Below are 22,312 nucleotides of genomic sequence, written 5' to 3' on the forward strand. Positions count from 1 at the left end.
CATCACCCTCTCAGAACAGAGCAAAATATGTCCCCACAACAACGGTGGACAATGGGACTCCTCCACAATGCTGTTGATGCTCCAGACCTGGCAGAGGTGCTAATTACAGTTTTTTTTTAATTAGGTAGGTGATGCTTCAAATGACTAAAATGCAATATATTCACAGCATATAACTACCAGCACTTTGAACATGGTGACTTCTACATAATATATTTGATAGAGAGTTGAAAAGTTTTGGCTTGCATCTCTTTGGCCACGTTGGGGGAAAACAGAAGAGCCGATACTTCATGCATCAGCATAGCATCAGCTCTGTTCACATGGAGGAAGCTCAGAAGCTGCTGGCCTTAGTAGTTTGACTTCATGTCCTCCGATTTTATAACCGATTTTTAAATCTGCTTTTTTTTAACGTAGGAAGTGGAGGATCTGGATTTCAACACTTCCAGTGAGCCAGACACCACCAGTTCTGGAGGGATTCTTCCACTTGTTCATTGGGCCCTCAGTGAGCAGGATACGGCAGGCCTTAGGGCCGCTGTTGATGTTACAAAACCATCACGGACGAGACATTTATTTTACTGCGTCGACCTATAGACTAAATCATCCATCCTACATGCTAACGTTGTGGGTTTAACCGGTTGAACACCAACAAATTTGACAAATGGGTTTTAAATGTTTATTTGTTGAGGCCAATTACTTCCAAACCTGAATTTTTGTCTTGTATGTTCAGGAGTACAGTTATGACAAGCTCTTAGAATGCACATGCAGTACTACTAAGAGGCAGTAGTAGTTTTTAAAAAGAGAAGGGAGTCACAGTAGCAGTTGGAGCTAAACTTCTAAGTTGAACTTCAACCCTGAAAACAGAGGCAGTTCATGGAATTTAAAATTGTTGAATTCATGGCCGAGATGAAAAGCTTCCTTCAGAAGCTCTTTGAATTGGTCCTCGGACCTCAAATGCCTCACAGGTCGCACAACAGTCTTGGTACATGCTGACACAACAGGGGAACAGACTTTGTGATGCCCAAAGCCTGCATTGCAGACATGGTGAAACTTGACTGTTCCAGCAAAATCCTTCTTCTCTGATGGAAGGAGTGGGATGTGACCTTGGCCTGTGGTCCACTGCAGAATAGGACTGCAACGATTAGTCGACGTTGTCGACAAAAATCAATAATCAAAATAGTCGACAATGGAATTCATCGTCGACTATTGTCGCCAGACGCGTTTTTCCAACAGAGTACGGTATCTCACTTGATTATAATCTCTGCCGAGAGTCGCGCATGCGCAATAGCGTCTCTGTCTCTGAGCGGGAACATATAGGAACAGCAATTCTGTGTGCACAGATGGCCATTGATAACCATTCTATGGTAGCAGCCAGTAATAAGGAGGCCACAGGCATTTACACCCAGGGCCTCCAACCTGGAGCCCACAGTGTTTATCTGCTCACAGCAGAGGGAGGGCAATCACAAGCAGCCGTATCAAGGAGGAACACGTCCGGGTAAAAGCACGAGTCCATCAAATGAATGTCTTCTGGAGAATATGGGTCCTGGGTTTGAGTCGGTGATGGAGATTCTGAACTGTAATCCTGGTGACAGACGGTCACCATTTTCCCACGGTGTCAGTTGGAATGAGTCGGCAGCAACGTTGGCCCCTTGGCGCTGTTTTCTAGAATCAGACTGTTGATGCTGCCTGGGGGCTGGCTTGATTTTGTCTCTACCCATTTCCCTTTTCCTTTGACTCACCAGCAATTTCTCCACACATTTCTTCTTCTGATCCTGCTTCATTTTTTCCTCTCTGGCTTTCTCCTTCACTTGCCTGCAACATGCAAAACTACCATGACTTTGTGGTGCTGGGTCTCTCAGAGCTTAACCTTTCCCAATCAAAATATCTGTCTGAATGCAACAGGAACAACTCGGCCTCACATGGGTCACTCCCAGGCCACTCGGCCTCTGGCCATGGGTACATTCATATTTGACTGTATCATCCTGACCTGATTGCAGCAGCCTTTGCCTCTTCTCTCTTGCAGGCATCGAGGGCCCTCTTTTTGATGCTCTTCTGCTGCTGCTGCTGCTGCTGCTGCTTCTCTTTCTGCAGCTTCTGCTTCATCGCTTCCTCTCTGGCTTTCTCCTCCACTTTCCTGGAACATGCGAAACAACCATGACTTTGTGGTGCTGGATCTCTCAGAGCTCACCCTCCTCAAATGAAAGCATCTGACACATTGCAATCAGAACAGCTCTTCCTCATATGGGTCCCTCCCAGCCCACATGGGCTCTGACCCTAGGAATGGCAATATTCATGTTCCATGTTATTATCCTGACCTGGCTGGAGCAGCCTTTGCCACTTCTCTCTTGCGCGTCATATTCTTCAACCTCTCCTGCTCCTGCTGCTTTTCTTTCTTCAGCTTCTGCCTGAGACGCTCGTTTTTCTCTATCTCATCTTTTTTCTGTTGTTCCTTCAGGTGGAACAGCCGCTTCCGCAGCTCGGACAGGGACATCTCTTCCATGAGATCCTGGCCTGCAGGCTGGCATGGGACACAAGGGAAAACCATGACACATGGAAGGAAGTGTGTGAACTGTGAGAAGACACCAATCCTTTCTTTCACTTACCTCAGTGCCATCAAGAGCCTTCAGTCTCTTCTGGGGAAGTGAACTAATAGTGAGGATTTCACCAATTACTCTAAATTTCAGGATGAGCTCTGCTTGTGCCTCCTCCAGTGCTTGACGAAGTAGCTCTTGATTTTTCTTAGTGACTTCTTTCACTGTGGTATTTGCATAGAAATTCTTTGAATGAAAAGGATCTCTTCAACAAATGATCATACTTGTTCATACTACGTGAAGTCTAGCAGCTTACCAATACTTTGCTTTGATTTTGTCAACTTCTCCTCTGCCACTCTGTAGTTCTTTTGGCGCTCTGCCACCTGTCGCACCAAGTCTCTCCTTCCTCTTTCCTCCTGCAGCCATTTCTTTGTGTATTTCTGCATCAACTGAGCAGCCAAAAAGAGACAAACACAAGGAGCACATTTTTACATGAAAATCCCTTGTTTTAAAAAGGTGTTCAGAGAGCAGAAATGTTCTGGCTAATCCTCCTTGTATTTGTGTTGTGTAACCTTCATTTTCACCAACTGTCTACTGGTCTTTACCCACCTCTTTTTCCTGGAGTTGAGGAGCCTTCTGGTCCCTAAATGGCTCCTTGGTGGTGATGTGCCCTCGATTATGATCACCTGCCCCCTCCAACAGGCACTGAATTCTGGGTCAACACACAGAGAAATTACTCTTAACACAGAGTGGTTTACAGAAATCTCAAAACCAGACAATTCAGTTCCACATAGCAGCATCCACACTGGCCATCCCATCCATTACTGGTATTATTGGACCAGCCAGCATGTAGAATTCCCTCAGACAAATCACAGGCTTCAGCTCAGTCCAGCAGTGTCCTGTAGAGAACTCTGATCATATTGAGGAGCCTCCTCAAACAGGTTGAAGGTAAACTACATGCCATACCTCTGGAATTCCTCTTCTGCCTGACGGTTCTCGATCACCTCTTTTCTCAGGGTGTCTGCTTTGGTGGTCTTTAAGGTGTTGCTGCCTCTCTAAAGGAATCAGACCTTTTTGGTTAACTGATGCATGGGAACAGTTATCATACTGAGGAAAGAAATTACGTAGTGGGAGCAGGTATGAGGAGAGTCCAAGCCCTGCACAATACAAACCCAGCAACCAGTGGACCTGCAGGCCCACAGGTAGAAATATAACCAATGCCAATATGGTTGCTTGAGGCTCAACCTGTCACCTTTACCTGTCAGACTACAATTTTCTTTTTTTTTTTTACTTCTTCCTTCATCTCTTTGAACATTAAATCCATTTTTCACTTTTTCAGAATTACTGGTTTTTGATTTGCTTGAGCTTTGGCAAGGATGTAGTTTTTTTTGCCTGTTCATATATGTACATGTTCTCATTTTGGTGTTTTCAAATATTTTCAAAATAAACTACTTAACCAAAATGAACTAAAAACCCAACTGATATTGACATATTAATAAGGTCTTCATCAGAAAATGCTAAATTACCAAAGAGGTCAAACTCATTCCAACCACAATTTGTCAATTGCATGACTCTGATCTGACCTGTCCAGGGTAAACCCGCCTCAGCCCTGAAAGCTGCTGGGATAGGCTCCAGCCCCCTCCCCCGTGAGCCTTAACAGGATAAGTGGAAGAAGATGGATGGATGGATGGATGAATGACCCTGACGCAGTTCAGAATCTGGTCATTTGTGAATCAAGAGCGAGCGTGAAAGCACAGTGATTGACGCAGTGACTCTGATGTCAAAGCACACGTGCGTGTATGTACATATTTCAGCTCTTGAGCTCCATGTTTCTGTCTCACAGGATCTCTTGACAATCATTCAAGCCTTTCAGATATCATAATTTTTGTAGGGGATAATAAAAGGGGATGATAATAAGCTGAGTTGTACTTTCTTCTTTTGACAGTTGTGCTTGTTGATCTTCTGTAGCATCTCAAGCTCGTTTGAAACATTGTTCTGGCTTTTTAGTATCTAGGAAACCCAAATCTTTTGAATGGTGTATCAAATACAGCGTCTACTAATATACAGTCTCATGCAGGCTCTTTTACCGTATGACTGGCATTTTTACCCATGAAAAGCAACACACTGTAAAAACGTAGAATTCCTAAACAACCCACACAATGGTGAGCGAGGAGAAAGGACACTTTCAGCCATTCATGAAATGGTGAAATCCTGAGCCCTCAATAGGAGGTGAACACATGAGTGCTGGGTTTCCTCCCTGCACAGCTGTGGCTGCTGACTGGACAGCTGGAGAATGACACTGATAACTGTGCTTCACCTTTCAGAATCTAGCATGTGGTCATGGCATGTACGTGTTGGCTGAGCAATGAGAGAGAAGTACATGTACACATCTAATTGGACGGAAATATTCAAAGGCAATAAATGGGTCTTACTGGTCTGGGATTTTGCCGCAGTGGGATGAGATTTGGCACTGGTTTGGGATGGGTGAGAGGGACCCCCTGGGGCTCAGTGGGGGTTTTTGGCTTCAATGTAACCCAGCTAAAAGCTGGTGGAAGAACTAAACAAGAAAAAAGAGAATATGAAAGTCATTTACTTTGGGAAATAAATATATGTTGTAATAAAGCAGAGCTCCACTCTCAAGAGAAGAATAAATTCATGGAATTCCAACTTGAATGAGACGATCTTTATCTTGAGAGCTCAGGGAGCCTTCATCAGCTCAAGAGCCAAGTGCATTGAAGCAGGAGAAAACAATTCCTCATGTTTTTGTCATCTGGAACAAAGCAGACAGCAGAGAAATTCTCTTCCAAGTCTAATGATTAATGGGACAGAAAACCAAGATTTGAGGAGTACAGAAAAAGAGGTCTTCTCCTTTTCTTGCCATCTGTATTCTCTAGTTCCTCTGCAGTCGATGCTGATATCCTGTTTGATAAGATGGAGAACTTTCTCCCTTGTGTTGACGACTCCTTTAGAGATCTGTGTGAGTTGGACCTCACAATGGAGGAGCTGGACACAGTTCTTTGGAAAATGGCCTTCAACAAACCCCAGGGACAGATGGGCTCACAACCAACTGTTAGCAATGCTTTTGGAGGGATGTAAGATGTCGACTATTTGAAGCCTTAAAAGAATGTTTAGAGAAAAACACTTCATGTCAACCATGAAACAGGGGTTCATCACTTTGACCCCTAAACCTGGAAAAGACAAACCAAGATGAGATCATCTTCGACCGATCCCTCTGCTTCATACAGACTATAAGATTCTTCAAGGTGCTGCTGCTGCTGGCTGGAAGAAGGCATCTCTTCTAGAATGAGTGAGACCCAATCCAGCTTCCTGAAAGGCAGCTTCATTCACAAGAACATCAGACTTGAACTGGAGCTGCTTGATGACAGTCACATGGTTCAAGACAGGGGCTTTATTTGATTTGAGGATTTTGATGAAGCGCTTGATTCTGTTGAGCACACATTTATTTTAAAAGCATGATCTCATTTGGGTTTTGGAAGAAGATTTCTAGATATGATTGGGATGTTACATCATGGAATCAACAGTTCTGTAGCTTGAGGTCATGGCACTTGTCCCAGATTTGAGATTAAGAGGGGCATCCGGCAGGGGTGCGGCAGCTCCCCATGATTGTTCATAATGGTTGCTGAAATATTCTCTCTTCTCATCAAAAGTAGTCCCACTGAAGGGTTGAGTGGTATGGACGGACAAACTGGAACAAGTCAACTGGCAGATGACACAACTTTGTTTCTACAAAATGAAGATCAACTTCCCTCAGCACTGCAGTCCATCAATCAATTCTCAAAAGCCTCTGGCTGACAGTTGAATCTGAACAAAATGTGAGGATACTGACTTGTCTGAGCTCAATCACATGAGTACAATAAAATAGGCTATTAAAAAGTACACTTTACTCAGACTTCATAATGAATGTAAAGAAAAGACACGTTTCAGTAACACAAATTCAGTTTGTTTGAGTAGAAACTATTGATAGGACTTGAAAATACATGAAGAGGTTAATGTATACATTAAATGCTGCAGGCATGACAGTAGAGCCGCTGTCTTCACACACGGTAACCACTTATAATGACTGCTCCTCCTGGTGGACTGATAAAGCAGTGCAGGTAATTTCCACAAACGGCACTTAGGGGCGTTACGACTCGGCCCCGCGCCAATGACGTCATCGCGGGGGATCTCATTACAGTCACGGACCTGCCTACTGCCGAGCAGGGACCGTCACGGACCGGTCAGGGCCCCAGCACGAGATTGCGCCAAATTAGAGGCGGCCAGATCTGTATAACATAAAGATTAAAAAAGAGAGTCAATATTTGGGGATCGCTGTCTCTGAGGATAAAACAACAACTGAAAATATGAATATTTGCAGCAACGTGGCCAAGTGTGAGGCAATTCTGAACAGGTGGCTGCAGAGAGACGTCTCAATTTTTGGGAGAGTTTTATCATCCAGAATGGATCGTCTGTCCAGACTCATTTACCCTGCTTTTTCCAGCATGGGCAGCATGGTTCAGGGGTAGCGTGGCCGTCCAGAACCAAAGGGTCGCTGGTTCGATCCCCGACCCCGGTGACCATGTCGAAGTGTCCTTGAGCAAGATACTGAACCCATAATTGCTCCTGATGAGTAGGTTGGCGCCTTGCATGGCAGCCTCCACCATCAGTGTGTGAGTGTGTGTGTGTGAATGGGTGAATGAGATGACACTGTAAAGTGCTTTGAGTGCTGCTGAGGTAGAAAAGTGTGATATAAAATTGAGTCCATTTACCATTTAACCATTTCCTTCCCCATCTCAGCAAGAAGAATTAAGAAGAGAAATACTGTTAATTTGAAGTTCAAAGAAAAGAGAGCCCTTAAATTATTTTCTTAATAGAAACATTTCAGTTATTATGAGATGGCCCCTGAGATTTATTGATTTTATTTTAGTTGTCTTTGTTTATGAGTATCATTTTAAGTTTGAGATGTACATTGAAAATGCTCAACCCCAGGCAAAATGTATGTGACGTTGAGTGACACTTTGTGCCTCGTTTGTTTGTATATTTCAATAAAGGAAAAAAAAAAACTCTGATGACACCGGAAGATATTGTTGCCTCTTCCGGGTCATCCGGGTGTCACAGGTGACGTTGTTGGTGTTAGTGCTCGGATTGCGCGTGCGTGAAGGGAACATGCAGTGCTTTAAGCACCGCCCTCTGGCGGTCAGCAGGGACGAAACAGAACTGCAGCACCGGATAAAACAACATGCAAGCTAATTGGCGCTTATGTCCGCGATTCTACTTCAAAAGTCAACGCCCATGGAAGCCCTCGTAGCGTTAGCTTCCATGAGTCAACATCATGTCTCTACACAAGGATGATATTCAAACATATCAAAAGAGCGCCAGACCCCGACCACACATTCAAGTTAATTAGCTTAACTGTACCTGAGGGCGCCGTCATCCTGATTATCCAGCAGCAGACTTCGCTCGGCTCCGGGACCTGTTCAGACACGTGTGCGCATGCGCTCCTCAGGTATCTGTGGCGTTTCACGTGGGTTCCCCACTCAACTCAGAAAATCTGCTCAAACCTGAAAAACCTTTGCTGTGTGACATAGAAAATCCTATTTGGGACAACAATGGGAAACATTTGTTGGGCAGACCAGTGTTTGTAGATTGTAGATGGAAAGCTTTATTTCTGAGTCTGTTTACTTTGAAAAGTCTCATTAGATCGAAGCGAAGTAAAATCTGGTCAACTGGACGTAAGTTTATCTTGAAGACGTTTCACCTCTCATCCGAGAGGCTTCTTCAGTTCTAGTGAAGAGTGTGGAAACTCCAGCTTATAAACCTATGTGGGAGTGGTCAGTGCTATTGTGGTGGAAACGACCCTCCCGAGACTCACCTGGCCTCCCCAAATGACAGTCGTTGTGAGGTGTCAGGGAGTTTCAGGGGTGGTCGGTAGGGAGTTTCACCGACCACTCAGATGCTAATGGGCTGTGCTGGCATCAGCCGTTCCACATGGGTCTTTCAGCTGAGCTCTTTGGGGAAGTTTTGAAAGGACTTGGTTGTAAATAGGTGAAAGGAAATGTCGCAGTCCACCTCCTCTGTTCAAAGATGGTTTCTCTATCCTGACGTGGATGGCTTCTTTAACTCCTCTTTCAAACCATCTGTCCTCTCTGTCGAGTATTTGGACATGGTCGTCCTGGAAGGAGTGGCTTTCCTCCTTGAGGTGGAGGAAAACCGCTGAGTCCTGTCCTCCAGAGTTGGCTCTTCTATGTTGGGCCATGCGCTTGTTGAGGGGCTGTTTGGTTTCCCCTATGTAGAGATCCGTGCAGGCCTCACTGCATCTGACAGCGTATACCAGATTGCTTTTCTGGCTGTGAGGGGTGGGATCTTTGGGGTGAACCAGTCTTTGTCTCAGAGTGTTGTCTGGTTTAAAAGACACAGGGATGTGGTGCTTATTATAGATTCTCCTTAATTTCTCAGAAACCCCTGCCACATAGGGGATCGCTATGTTTTTTCTCCTGCCTTCTTCATCTTCCCTCCTCCTGGAGCTCTCCTCCTTTCTGGACCTGGAAGAGGATTTTACAAAGGTCCAGTCTGGGAAGCCACAAGTTTTAAGTGCTCTTTTCAGATGCTGCTGTTCTTTTTTCCGGCCTTGGACGCTGGTGGGGATGGTCTCCGCTCGGTGTTGCAGCGTCCTGATGACACCTAACTTGTGCTCCAGAGGATGGTGAGAGTCAAAAAGCAAGTATTGGTCAGTGTGGGTGGGTTTCCTGTACACATCCACCCTCAGGCTCCTGTCCTCTTGAATGTAGACGTCGCAGTCCAAAAAGGGCAGATGGTTGTCTTTCACATCCTCTCTGGTGAACTTGATGTTGACGTCTACCGAGTTGATGTGTGCTGTAAACGGTTGTACCTCCTGAACCTTAATCTTCACCCAGGTGTCATCAACGTATCGGAACCAGTGGGTGGGGGAGGGTCCACTGAAGGAACGGCCTCCCCAAAATCCACAAGGAAGGTGACCCGCTCCAACCCATTGTCAGCAGCATAAACTCCGTGACGTACAACATCGCCAAACACGTCGCCACCATCTTAGCCCCTTTGGTAGGGAAAACCCCCCACCACGTCCAGAATTCCATGGACTTCGTGAACAAGATTAGAGAACTCAAGCTGGACCCAGATGAGACCGTGGTGTCCTACGATGTGACCTCCTTGTTCACCTGCGTCCCTACCGTGGAGGCTGTGGAAACAGTGAAGAAACGCCTACAGCTGGACAACACCCTCAGCAACAGGACCAACCTCAATCCGGACCAAATCTGCCAACTTCTGGACCTTTGCCTGAACACAACTTACTTCCAGTACAGAGGGAAGTTTTTCAGGCAAAAACACGGCTGTGCCATGGGTTCTCCCGTATCTCCTATCGTGGCCAACCTATACATGGAAGAGGTGGAACAGAGGGCCCTGACTTCCTTCAGTGGACCCTCCCCCACCCACTGGTTCCGATACGTTGATGACACCTGGGTGAAGATTAAGGTTCAGGAGGTACAACCGTTTACAGCACACATCAACTCGGTAGACATCAACATCAAGTTCACCAGAGAGGATGTGAAAGACAACCATCTGCCCTTTTTGGACTGCGACGTCTACATTCAAGAGGACAGGAGCCTGAGGGTGGATGTGTACAGGAAACCCACCCACACTGACCAATACTTGCTTTTTGACTCTCACCATCCTCTGGAGCACAAGTTAGGTGTCATCAGGACGCTGCAACACCGAGCGGAGACCATCCCCACCAGCGTCCAAGGCCGGAAAAAAAAGAACAGCAGCATCTGAAAAGAGCACTTAAAACTTGTGGCTTCCCTGACTGGACCTTTGTAAAATCCTCTTCCAGGTCCAGAAAGGAGGAGAGCTCCAGGAGGAGGGAAGATGAAGAAGGCAGGAGAAAAAACATAGTGATCCCCTATGTGGCAGGGGTTTCTGAGAAATTAAGGAGAATCTATAATAAGCACCGCATCCCTGTGTCTTTTAAACCAGACAACACTCTGAGACAAAGACTGGTTCACCCCAAAGATCCCACCCCTCACAGCCAGAAAAGCAATCTGGTACACGCTGTCAGATGCAGTGAGGCCTGCACGGATCTCTACATAGGGGAAACCAAACAGCCCCTCAACAAGCGCATGGCCCAACATAGAAGAGCCAACTCTGGAGGACAGGACTCAGCGGTTTTCCTCCACCTCAAGGAAGAAAGCCACTCTTTCCAGGACGACCGTGTCCAAATCCTCGACAGAGAGGACAGATGGTTTGAAAGAGGAGTTAAAGAAGCCATCCACGTCAGGATAGAGAAACCATCTTTGAACAGAGGAGGTGGACTGCGACATTTCCTTTCACCTATTTACAACCAAGTCCTTTCAAAGCTTCCCCAAAGAGTTCAGCTGAAAGACCCATGTGGAACGGCTGATGCCAGCACAGCCCATTAGCATCTGAGTGGTCGGTGAAACTCCCTAACGACCACCCCTGAAACTCCCTGACACCGCACAACGACTGTCGTTTGGGGAGGCCAGGTGAGTCTCGGGAGGGTCGTTTCCACCACAATAGCACTGACCACTCCCACATAGGTTTATAAGCTGGAGCTTCCACACTCTTCACTAGAACTGAAGAAGCCTCTCGGATGAGAGGTGAAACGTCTTCAAGATAAACTTACGTCCAGTTGACCAGATTTTACTTCGCTTCGATCAACAAGGGGAAAAGTGACAAACTGTTTTTGCTTTTTTTTTTTTTTACTCGGGCCTGAGCCTGGAGGTACTCTGGGGTGAAGACCCTATTATTGGGGCCTGAGCCTGGAGGTACTCTGGGGCGAAGACCCTATTATTGGGGCCTGAGCCTGGAGGTACTCTGGGGCGAAGACCCTCTTATTGGGGCCTGAGCCTGGAGGTACTCTGGGGCGAAGACCCTATTATTGGGGCCTGAGCCTGGAGGTACTCTGGGGCGAAGACCCTATTATTGGGGCCTGAGCCTGGAGGTACTCCGGGGTGAAGACCCTATTATTGGGGCCTGAGCCTGGAGGTACTCCGGGGCGAGGACCCTCTTGTTGGGGCCTGAGCCTGGAGGGACTCCGGGAACTCTGGCAAATCAGTAAGTGATTCAAATCATTGGAACACGTGCATTTTTTTAGAGACGTGCATTTTTATTTTCTAAAGCTTGAACGTTGAATCATGCTGAGTGTTTTTACAAATCTCTGTATTTTTAAATACACGCATTTTGACACGTGAAGCTTGGAACATTGAAGAAAGCTGAATAGAACTCAGACATTTCTGAGCTCTGATGAACCTTTTATACTTTTGTCTTGTGCTTCAGGATTCAACCGAATATCCAGAGGTCCCAGTCGAGTGAAACGACTGTCCAGACCCTGATAACCAAAGACAGAGTACAGAAAGGAGGACAGCAGACGCCTCACCAGAGACAGGTCATGAGAGCCAGATGTCCCTCTCATCATCTGGGTCTAGGGAACCACCCAGACCTGTTGAGGAACACCGGCAGCCCAGATTTATCCGCAAGTACATCTTCAGAGATGTTGATGTTAACCTGCACTGTGGGAGACCTGCCTACTGGAACCTGGACAAGGAGACAGAGTAAAATAATCTTCATTCACATTGTAAGTTGGCAGTTTGGTATCATGACACGGTTCATGATCGCCTGGTACGGTATCAAAGAGTTCATCAAGCAATGACCTCTGTCTTTGTCTCTGTCTATTTTTGTATTTTACATTTTGTTTATATTTATTTTTGATCATTAAAAATGGATCCTGTAAAATGATGGCCTCCAGTCCTGTTTCATGGTTCTGTATCAGAAGTGATTTGGGTCTTGATTGTGTTTTATTTACATTTCTAGAGGAATTATCTGAATGACTTTGGTTTTTATTGTCTTAAATACATTTCCAGGTTAATGATCTTGTTCATATTTTTACTCCATGGAACCCCCAGTCCATGGGGACTCGTTCTTCCCCTCACTAGAAGAGGTCCAGATGTATGAACATGATGATCAACAAAACTGGTGATGAAGGGAACTTCAGCCAATCTCAGGTCCCACCACTGTTTTTTCATCTCCGCGGGGGTCCAGCCCTTCAAGGTCTTCTGGATGGCCTGTTGTTTTTCTTGTTCCCTGATTCCCATGTGATTGTCAGCCTCAGCTGGACGAGGCGAATGCAGCATTCAAAGAAATTGGAACTTTATTGAATCCAGACGTTGGACTTAAAACTGCCACTCTTGACAGTTGAGCTGAGAAAATTGTTGAGTGCTGTAAGGCAGCAGTTGCTTCCTCTAAACTGTGCAGGTACCGGTGCCAATGTACGTATCCGATACCATAATTACATAGGAGACATGTGCTCCTTTTAGTGAATTGATGTGTGACTGAACTTTAAGTAGACATTTCATTGTTTTCCTCCGAGATGTGTTTAACCATGCACTCATTGTTCTGATGGTTTTGTTAGTAGTTGTGTGGATCGGACTGAGCAGGAAAAGTGGTTTGAAAACATCTCAAGAATTCTAAATGCACTGAAGCTGGAAATGTAAAGAAGTTCTGTCATATTAAGACCTCAGTGAAGAAGGGTTGAGTAGAAAGTTGTTGAAGTAAACAAAGGCTGTCCCTCCATGACAGTTCTGTTCTGTATGTTTCATGTTTTGGGGAGAAATCAAAGTTGTTCTGAACCCAACTCATGCAGGTGGTGTTGATGAACAAGACAAACATTTCCAGTGTTTTCAGTTGGGAGTCCAAAGTTGTAAGAAAGTTCCATCTGGACTTGATCCTAGAAACGGTGGAACAGGAACACAAATACAGGGTGTTGATCCAACATGTTTGTCCCAAGTTGGAAGGACATTCTGCTAATATGCTACATGGAGCCTTCAAAATGGAGCTGGACGTCATCCTGGTAACTGAGGAGCAGCGACACTCATTCATCATGTTAATTCAACAGATTTACATTCAGGTCACTCCACAGAGTTGTTTCTTGTGAAATGAGATCATTTTATTGAGCTGGAAATCATTTCCAGAAGTTTATTCATTCTGAGAACAAGTTCTTTGTTGAGTGAACAGATACAAAGTACGGTGTGTTGTTGAAGCGTCTTAGATCTCAAGAAAGGATGCGTCTTCTGAAGTCTGGTCTTCAGACGATGTGTCTTGTAGGTTGATGTGGGGAGTCCCTCCCTTTGTCTTCCAGCCTCTTTAAAAAGCAGATTCAGCCTATGAAGTTGTAGCACCTGTGCTCTTCTCAAAAGCCTCTCCTCAATCCCAGTCTCACAGAAACACTTGGACCCATTTTCATACAGGTGTCACTCTGTGGTGTCCTTCATCTTTTTAGAAAGCTACTGAGTAGAGTTTCAGAAGCAGGTGCAGTGACATCTTGCTTCACTGGCCACCAAGTCCCTGTCCCCAATGTGCAGAAGCAGACTCTCCTCTTTTCTTCCTTCGGCTGCAAGAAGCAACTTCCCAGCTGTGAGTGTTTCACCATGACTCTGTTTTTCTTCAATCCTTTTGCAGGTGTATGATTCATGTTTGTATTTCTCACTCTGTAGATGAAGCATTGTACTGGCAGAAGGTGTGGTGCCGCTTGGATGTGCGGAGGTCAGAGGTGTGGGATCTTAGAGCCCAGTCTTTGCTGCAGTTTCCTCACCAGCCTCTGTTTCTACCCCCGGCACTAAAAAACAAGAAGCAGACAACACACTTAGGCTTGGCTTCCATTGGTAACAGATTCAGTGGCAGCTCAGTTGCATTCTGGCCCCATCTTGGATGGAAATCACAAACACCTCTCAAAACAATGCAGTCTGGTTCAACACCACTGCAAACTTCGTACACTCCCAACAATGAACATGATTAAATCACTACTTGTGACAGTGTCAATCAAACATCAACTTTATCGTCTTGACAAAGGCAGAATTGATGGCAGCGCTAAAGGGATCAGGTTAGATGGTCCAGGTGGACCTGATGGGGTGGCCAGTGAGTGGTGATTGAACAGTGGGAAGCAACTGGAAAAGAAGACAAAATGACAGATTTTCAATAGAATAAATGATCTGATGTGGGAAATCTGTTTGCTGCAGGGGGCTGAAGGGGAAACATCCAGCAAGACAGTTGCTATGACGCCCCCCCGCCCCCACACACACACACAAATGTAATATGCATGATGTTACTGTGTTTTGATGCTGATTTCTGTTCTCCTCCCTCTCAGATTAACAGCTGAAGTTGAAGATCTACATTGACGTGAGCTTCTTTTCTTCCCTCTTTCTTCTCCTCTTGTTCAGCCTCTTTCTGAAATAAAGGCTCCTTTCCACGTCTTTTCTGGCCTCCTTTTCTGTCTGTTCCATTTGGAAAGTGGCTGTAGCGTCTCTGTGACAGCCACTGTTTGCTGGAATCACAGCAGCTTCCTGAACTGGGAGGTTCACAGTGATGACAGTCAGTGACTTCAAAAGACAACCAATGAACACATTTAGTCAAAGCTAATTTCCATTTTCAGTCTCTTGGCAAGTTCAAGTCATCCACATCATCCATTGGTTATATAGTGGGACAACAAACCCTGGTTGTTAGCTTCAATCTCTGCACTGCCTCTTCTGCCTCAACAGCCTCTCTAGTCCCAAGGTCTTTCCACCAAAAAACAGCAGAAATCAATCCCTCCATCCTGTGGATGTAAACGGGGTTCAGGACCATGGCTTTCTAAAATCTGCTTCCAGCACTCCACTGTTGTGGATCTGCTAGCAAACACTTCCAACCACACAGGGGCCATGGATGTGCTCATTTTTTGCGAGGTCATGCTCATTTTTGTCATGATTGACAGGTGAAAGAAAAACTCACCAGACCTCAAATGTTGGAAATCAGGGATATTTATTGAGTGGAAAATTCCCAATGACATTGAGGACAGCGTTGATGTTCCAGAAGACTGAGGTTTCCAAAGAAGGGATGACAAGACTCCATCTACATGCTACATTTCCCTCCTTCCCTCCAGCTTCATGACCAAGTTTGTAGACCCTTTGATTCATTTGACTTCATCCTACAGAGACATGAACACATGAATGTCTCTGTTTGATGCTGTACTCCTGTATCGCTGGCTGCAGTGGCTGGGCTAAGACAGGAAAAAAAGCTGGCAAATTTCGAGGCTTGTCATTGGACAGTAACTACAATGACGTTATCCATGTAGGACCCCGAGTAGAGCTGCCCGCTCGGTTTGCCAGGCCCAGCAACTCAGACAAAGTTACTGATAAACATAAAATGTGCAAGAGGTAAGAGTGCCAACAATTTTTTGCTTCATTTGTTGAAAAATGAAGACGTTGTCCACAAAAATGAGCTTCTCCCTCGGTGGGGATCGTCTAAATACACAAAACCTGCCCTCGGCCCACCGCCTCTCTGGCTGGACCTCAGAGTTCTCACTTGGGCTTCTCTTATCTGATTTGAATCTCTGTCTCATACCCAGTGCTAATTTGGGGGTTCTGACTTTGAGCTCTAGCTTCTGACTTTAGTCTCTGACTGCTTCCATCACCACGTGTGGAGGGGGTGTGGCCATGGGTTGTGCGATGATTGGCAAACGGCAAGTTTGACACAGATGGCATGAATGGTTGAGACCTTTGAGAAAACCCATGAAGAAATCCCTTGCTTTTAGAGACAGAGATCTTAAGCCCAGTTCTCCAATTGTGGCTCAGTTCCAGTGACAGTTTTCTAACAGTGTTCTTGTTGTTCCCAGGTCCAAGCCAGGCACCACAACGAGGTGGAGGGGGAGCTGGAGTCTATCCCCGCTACCCTCAGCAAGAGGCGGGGTTCACCCTGGATGGGTCGCCATCAATCAATTTGATTGGCTCGGCTGTTGATGACGCTGCTGTGGTTTTAACTACATCAGCTGTGCACCAATGATTTATCTTTTTTTTTTAATTAGAATTTTAATCGAGGGCGGCACGGCGACACAATACTTGCAAAGTGTACCTGAGTGGCTGATCTGTATGTATGAAGGAGTGAACAAGTGAACAATCAGTGTTTAAAAGAAGTTTGAAACTTGTTTCTTGTCACAAAAACAACAGAAAAACACATCCTGATTGAGTTTGTGGTCATTCATGCGTGAAAGGGTTAATCTGGAACTGCTGAAGTGAGTCAACTCACCAGCTGATGTCCTAGTGGACAGGGTGGATGTTGAATTGAAGCAACAGTGTGAGGGTGGTCCTCCACCTTAAGAAGGCAGTTTGAAAACTTGGTTTTGGGTCAGAGTTAGAATTCAGTTGTGGTCGGGGTCAGGTAAGCAGTCGTGGTGGTGAGAGTGAGAGACGAGGGGAGGCACATCAATGCAGGTCCTCATAAAGATACAAGGGTCATTGTGTGTGTGTGTGTGTGTGTGTGTGTGTGTGTGTGTGTGTGTGTGTGTGTGTGCGCGCGCACCAGTGATATAGACACAACAGATGGTCGTGGCGTGCTCATGGTGTCACTTGGTGGCTTCAGCTGTTCCTGTGCTTTTGTGATCACATGACAATGTCAGCAGCCAGGTGACACTGGAGTCATGTCACTCTCAAAATGAGCAAAAAAAACCCAAAACAAGTCGATCAGGAGAAGAAAGAACTGAACATGGACGAATGTATTTTTTCTCCTGTCTGTCCAGCTCCAAGCCAGCATGAAGGAGATGCTCTGAAACCATGACATCATCCACTATGATGGGAACAGTAGAACCCTCAGAACTCAGAGGTGCCTGAGAGAGCAAATGTAGGACCACTCAGAGCCCAGCACAGTTTTAGGAAGAACAAGAGCCTTTTTGAAACGATGCTGAAGGAGAGAAAGAACTGAGGTTTTGTTGAGGAGGAACATTTGACTCCCTCATCAAACTCCACTGAGCAGAAGTGAACCCCTGATTAAAGCTTTGGTGAGACAGCTGACAAATGACAGCAGACATGCAGAGAGCATCTCACTGGCTGCTGCTGATCACTGCTGCACTGACAAAGCCCAGCTGGGAGTCGTCTGATGTCTGACCTTCAGCTTCAGACCCTCCATGGCCACAGAGCTGAGGTGAGGTGGCACCACCTGGTCCATGGTCTGAGGGGACACGCCCGGTCCAGGGTCTGAGGGGACCCGCTGAGATCAATGACAGTGTTCTGTGTCACTGACATCAGTGAACACTCAGCATGTAAAAGACTTCAGGTCCTCTTTAGACTCCACCCATCTCCCACCGTGTTTACTCTGCAGAGGACAATGGCTTCACCTTCCGATTCTCTCCTGAAATATGATCGTAAATTTAAGATTGATAGGAAATCAGGAAGCAGATCTTCCCAGGTGTCTGTGGACTCGACCGAAGAGAACCTCAACTTCATCTTTCCTCCCAAGGAATGGATGGACGGAGGGCAGCTGCTGGTGCAGCAAGTGTCCGCTGACCCCAGCACGGAGGCAGAGGTGGTGAACCTCCAGGAACGACTGGACAGGAAGCTGAAGGAAGGGGAGGCCTCTCAAACAGGCATCTGCCCTGTCCGCAGGGAGCTGTACAGCCAGCTGTTTGATGAGCTGATCAGGCAGGTGACCATCAGCTGTGTTGAGAGGGGTCTCTTGCTGGCACGGGTCAGAGAGGAGAACAAGAAAACCGTGGACTCCTACCAGAAGCTGCACAAGAGCTTGGTGAGCTTTGGAGTCAGGAGACAACTGCAGGCTCACCAAGAAAACACTGACCTGGAGAAAAGAATCTCTGAGCTCCGGAAGGAGAAACAGGACCTGACAGAGCAACTAAAGACACTCAGAGCTCAGTCCTCTGAAAATGAGAAGAGGGAAAATGAAAGACGTCTGGGAGAAGCAGAGAGGCGTGCAAAGGAGATTCAGCTCCTGAAGGAGTCCAATGAGCAGATCAAGGCCCAACTGTTCAAGATCATTCTTCCAAAGAAGTCACTCTGACAAATCGATGATGTCACAGAGCGTCAAAGAGCTCCCAAGAACCAGAGCTGTGCTCCATATTTGATGTTGAAATTCACATGAAATAAGGAGGCGCTGGAGACGCTGTAACGTCAGAATCAGACACCTGGTGAGGGTCTCTACCTGCTGGTCCAGCTGTCAACCTGATACACAACAAGGGGATTTCCCAAGAAGTCGGTGTGTTCCTTTAAGTATGTTCCTGGGGCCCTGCTGCTCCCCCAGGGGGTCGCACCCACATATGGGTGGGGTTTGCTAACCTCGGCCCATCCTCGGGCGGGCTGGGCCCTGGCACAGTGTCCTGGACTGTCGCCACTCCGGACAAAGGGAGGATGCTGGGGGACGTCTGAGGGATGGGGGCTGACCTCCTTGATACTGATCGAACTGGGGCCCTGACCACGGGCTGCTGGCTGGGGGTTCCGCTGTGCACTGGGGGCCTGAGCCCTCCCTGCCCTCGCACAGCACGGTGGTGGGCCCTCTGCCCGGATCTCCAGACAGTGCCCCTTGGTGCTCCAATCTGACACCTGGATCAGAGAGGCTAGACTCCCTGTCGGCTGGTTGCAATGGTGACGGGGTGGTCAGCGGGGCCAGTCTGGAAGTTGGCCCCCTGCATGTCTGGCCCATTCCTCAGCCCCTCTCATTGCCTCTCTGTCCCATCACATCACATCTTATGTGTCACTAGGCCTTGAGGGGCTGGACCCCCTCATTTTAATCACATCGTAGACATTTAGGCTTTGGGGGAGTGCATGAGGATGTACTGGGAGACTGCTGTCTGCAACCGGCGGGGCTCCCATGCCCTGGGTGCCTCCGCCAATTTTAACTACATTCTAGTCATCCACATCATCACATCTACATTCCCATGCACGACACGCACCCTGCACACATGTTGGGATGGGGGGGGGGGGGGCAGCTGGGACAGGGAGTGGGTCCAGTGCTGCCTCCTTTGCTAACTGCACCATTGCAGGCCTGGGGGCCAGGCCGGGGCTCTTTTGGGGGGGGGGGTGTTGGTCCTCTTCCCGGCGTGGTGGTTGGGCTGGGGTTGGTCACGGGCCCTGCTGTTGTGCAGTGGATCGCTCGCTGGCAGTTTCACTAAGTCTGAGGTGCCCTGGACCGTATCAGCATCTATGGACTACTCACCCCCTGTATGGAGGAAGATGAGAGTATGATTGTTTTGTCCGGGGGTGGCGGTCCTGGGCGTGCGTCCCTTCGACTCACCCCGGCGGGTGGGCTGGGCCTCTCGGGGGAGTGGAGGGTCCCGGCTGGGTGGCTGGTGGTGCCCTATAGCCTGAAGCCCGCCTGCTCTGGGGGGAGGGGGAGAGCAGGGGATGAGTAGAGGGGATGGGGATCGTGGGTTGGGGGGGGGGGTAGCTCTGTTCGGGGGCGGTGGGCCGGGTCGTTGTGGTGGGCTGTGGCTGCCCCGCCTGGGTGTGGGGTGTGGGTGGGTGTCAGCCTTGCCGCTGGCGGACCTCTTGGGGGGCTCTGGTCGGATCTCGGGCCAGAGGGGCCCTGTGCCCCTGGGCTCTGCTCATGCTGTGAGCATGCTGCTTTGTCTCCCCCCTCCCCCTTGTCTTCCCTATCCTGTCCTTGTTCTCTCTTCCTATCCACTCCTGAGCCTCAGTCCGGTCGCTTCATCAATGAACCAGTACCATTCCTAATAAAGTTAAACACAAATGGCAATAGGAGGAGTTTATCAGATTCCTCCTATGCAGGATAAAACTGCTTCAGTACAACAAGGCACCAGGAACATTGATGCTGCTTGCCCCAGCTGCTGAACAGGACAGGTTTAAAAAAATAAATAAATCAATAAATAATTCTGCACTAAGGAGGGGTAGATTTTTCATGTTTGTTTCAATCCAATTAAAAGACCGTCTGCCAATCACTGAAATGTCTTTTGTTGTTTACCTGGATTGCTCTGACACCTGCAACCTTGACTCTTCCCTGCCAAGGGCTCTGGTGCCTGTACGTTGAAGAATCCTGACTCTATGCTGCATCACGTCGTCCCACATTCACCATTGAATGCTTTTATTCTTTTTGCCACAGGATTCAGGCATTTTGTGATTAGAAAACTCTTTAAATGCTTGTTTTTAATATCTGCTTCCTGCTTTTTCTCTGTACTATATAGCAAGAATGTCCTCATTTCTTTTTCCTAGATACAGCAAGGTTAACACCATCTTTTTCTGGTGTTTGTTTTTGAAGGGAGGCACCACTACGTTATTTGCCAATGCCGTTCGTACGGTTTCTTTCTTCTTCTCTTATTTTGAAAGTGTTTCTCCTGCTGTCAGAAGCAGATTCGTCTCTTAGGCGCTAACTCCTCTCCAGCTAAGATGTGTTTCTGCTGGGTGTTTGGTGATCTGATGCCTCACCTTGACATAATTCACATGGTTTACACCTTAAAGCAATGATTAACAACGGTTTCATTATTAAACGCACAGCTACAAAAACAACCTTCTCACTTCCATCCATTGTCTTCCGCTCATTCTTGTTAAGGGTCGCGGGGGGTGGAGCCTATCCCAGCGGCAACGGGTGAGAGGGAGGGTTCACCCTGGACAGGTCACCAGTCCATGGCAGGGCCAACACATAGAGACAGACAACCATTCACACCTACGGTTAATTTAGAGAATCAATCAGCCTCGTCCCCTTTTGATGTCTTTGGACTGTGGGAGGAAGCTGGAGTACCAGAGAGAACCCACACAGAAACAGGGAGAACATGGAGACTCACACAGAAAGATCCTGTGCCCAATCCGGGACTCAAACTCAGAGCCTTCTTGCTGTGAGGCCACAGTGCTGACCACTGCACCACCGTGCAGCCGATCTTCTAACTTGAGAGGGAAAAATAGCTTCTCACCTTTGTCCAGGTAGTTCAAGTCAACTCTGTAAGCTAATAGTGATTCCCGCCGAGCGCAGCGATGTGCAAGAAGATGAGGCAGAACGTCTCACCAGGCACCCTGGAACCTCCTGTACTGATGGAGAAAAAAACGGGACCTTTGTAGTCGTTCAGAAGATGAGGAGATCCTGGTTCATGGAGTTGCATTGAGGTTTTAAACCTTTGGCTGCAAGAAGAACCACAACGTGGCATCCATCAAGGATGAAGCCACCCTCATGGGTGGTGGTTTAAAATGACATTAAACTGCTCAGATAATGTTGGACATCAGTTCTGTGGTCCACATGGAAAATCCTGTGAGCCTCAAGTGTTTCTGTGTTCAGAACAAAATACCAGCCTAACACAGCAGTGGAGAGTTCAGAGAACAAATGGACTGCATTCACACTGCAGAGCTGAAAACGTATTCACTGCCAAGCATCAATGCGGTGGCAGCATTCACCCATGCAGTCACTGAATCACAAAGGTTTCTCTCTGTTTTGATCATTTAGAAATCGTCATTGTTGACGCTCCAGTTTTTGCTTCTCTAAAAGAAAAACCAGCGTCACAAATGGGATTCATGTTGTAGCCTGACTGTTGCTGTTTGCCTGAAGGTTTTCTTCTCTGCTTCCTCTTCATCAACTGTTCCTGTTTGCACATCCGTTCATTTTTCTACAAAAGGGAAACTCACCATGAAGTTCCATCCTCCTACAGGCTGCTAGCATGGATGCTGTCCACAGGAATGTCACATTTTTGCCAACAATCAGTGTTTAGTTCGTTTTGTTGTCATTAGTACATTTCTTTTCAACTGACTATACAAAACTGTGTCATTGCAGCTCCAGAAACTCCATGCTGTTGGCTACAAACCAATACGTCTTCTTGGAAAGAAGAAGAAGGAGCAAACCAAGTGTGAGATCCTGACCCCTCGCTGCAGACGTGCTGCCTTTGCCAAGACTGCCTGCAAAAAATAGGCTCATTTTATGAGTACCTTAGTGTGTATAGATGTGTGTGTGTGTGTGTGTGTGTATCCACAATATCCACCCATGTATGTCAG

The 22,312-nt window shown here is 47.1% G+C and overlaps 1 protein-coding gene and 1 pseudogene across 1 annotated transcript; one reads left to right on the plus strand and one right to left on the minus strand.

Moving 5' to 3' along the window:
- Positions 1 to 1,243: 1,243 nt before the first annotated feature.
- On the minus strand, positions 1,244 to 8,024 carry LOC147268782 (uncharacterized). The gene is made up of 9 exons (XM_086192946.1): positions 7,941 to 8,024; positions 4,958 to 5,082; positions 3,492 to 3,580; positions 3,135 to 3,237; positions 2,842 to 2,974; positions 2,598 to 2,749; positions 2,310 to 2,512; positions 1,982 to 2,128; positions 1,244 to 1,806 (listed from the first exon to the last, which is right to left on the minus strand). The coding sequence occupies exons 1-9, from the start codon at positions 7,954 to 7,956 to the stop codon at positions 1,470 to 1,472; spliced, it is 1,305 nt and encodes a 434-aa protein (XP_086049072.1). The 5' UTR covers positions 7,957 to 8,024; the 3' UTR covers positions 1,244 to 1,469.
- Positions 8,025 to 17,456: 9,432 nt separating this feature from the next.
- On the plus strand, positions 17,457 to 22,299 carry LOC147268783 (axonemal dynein light intermediate polypeptide 1 pseudogene; annotated as a pseudogene).
- The last annotated feature ends 13 nt before the right edge of the window (positions 22,300 to 22,312 follow it).

This window comes from Aulostomus chinensis, chromosome 2 (assembly GCF_037954235.1).
Source record: "Aulostomus chinensis isolate RoL2024-O1b breed Wild chromosome 2, RoL_Achi_v1.0, whole genome shotgun sequence".
Classification (NCBI taxonomy): domain Eukaryota; kingdom Metazoa; phylum Chordata; class Actinopteri; order Syngnathiformes; family Aulostomidae; genus Aulostomus; species Aulostomus chinensis.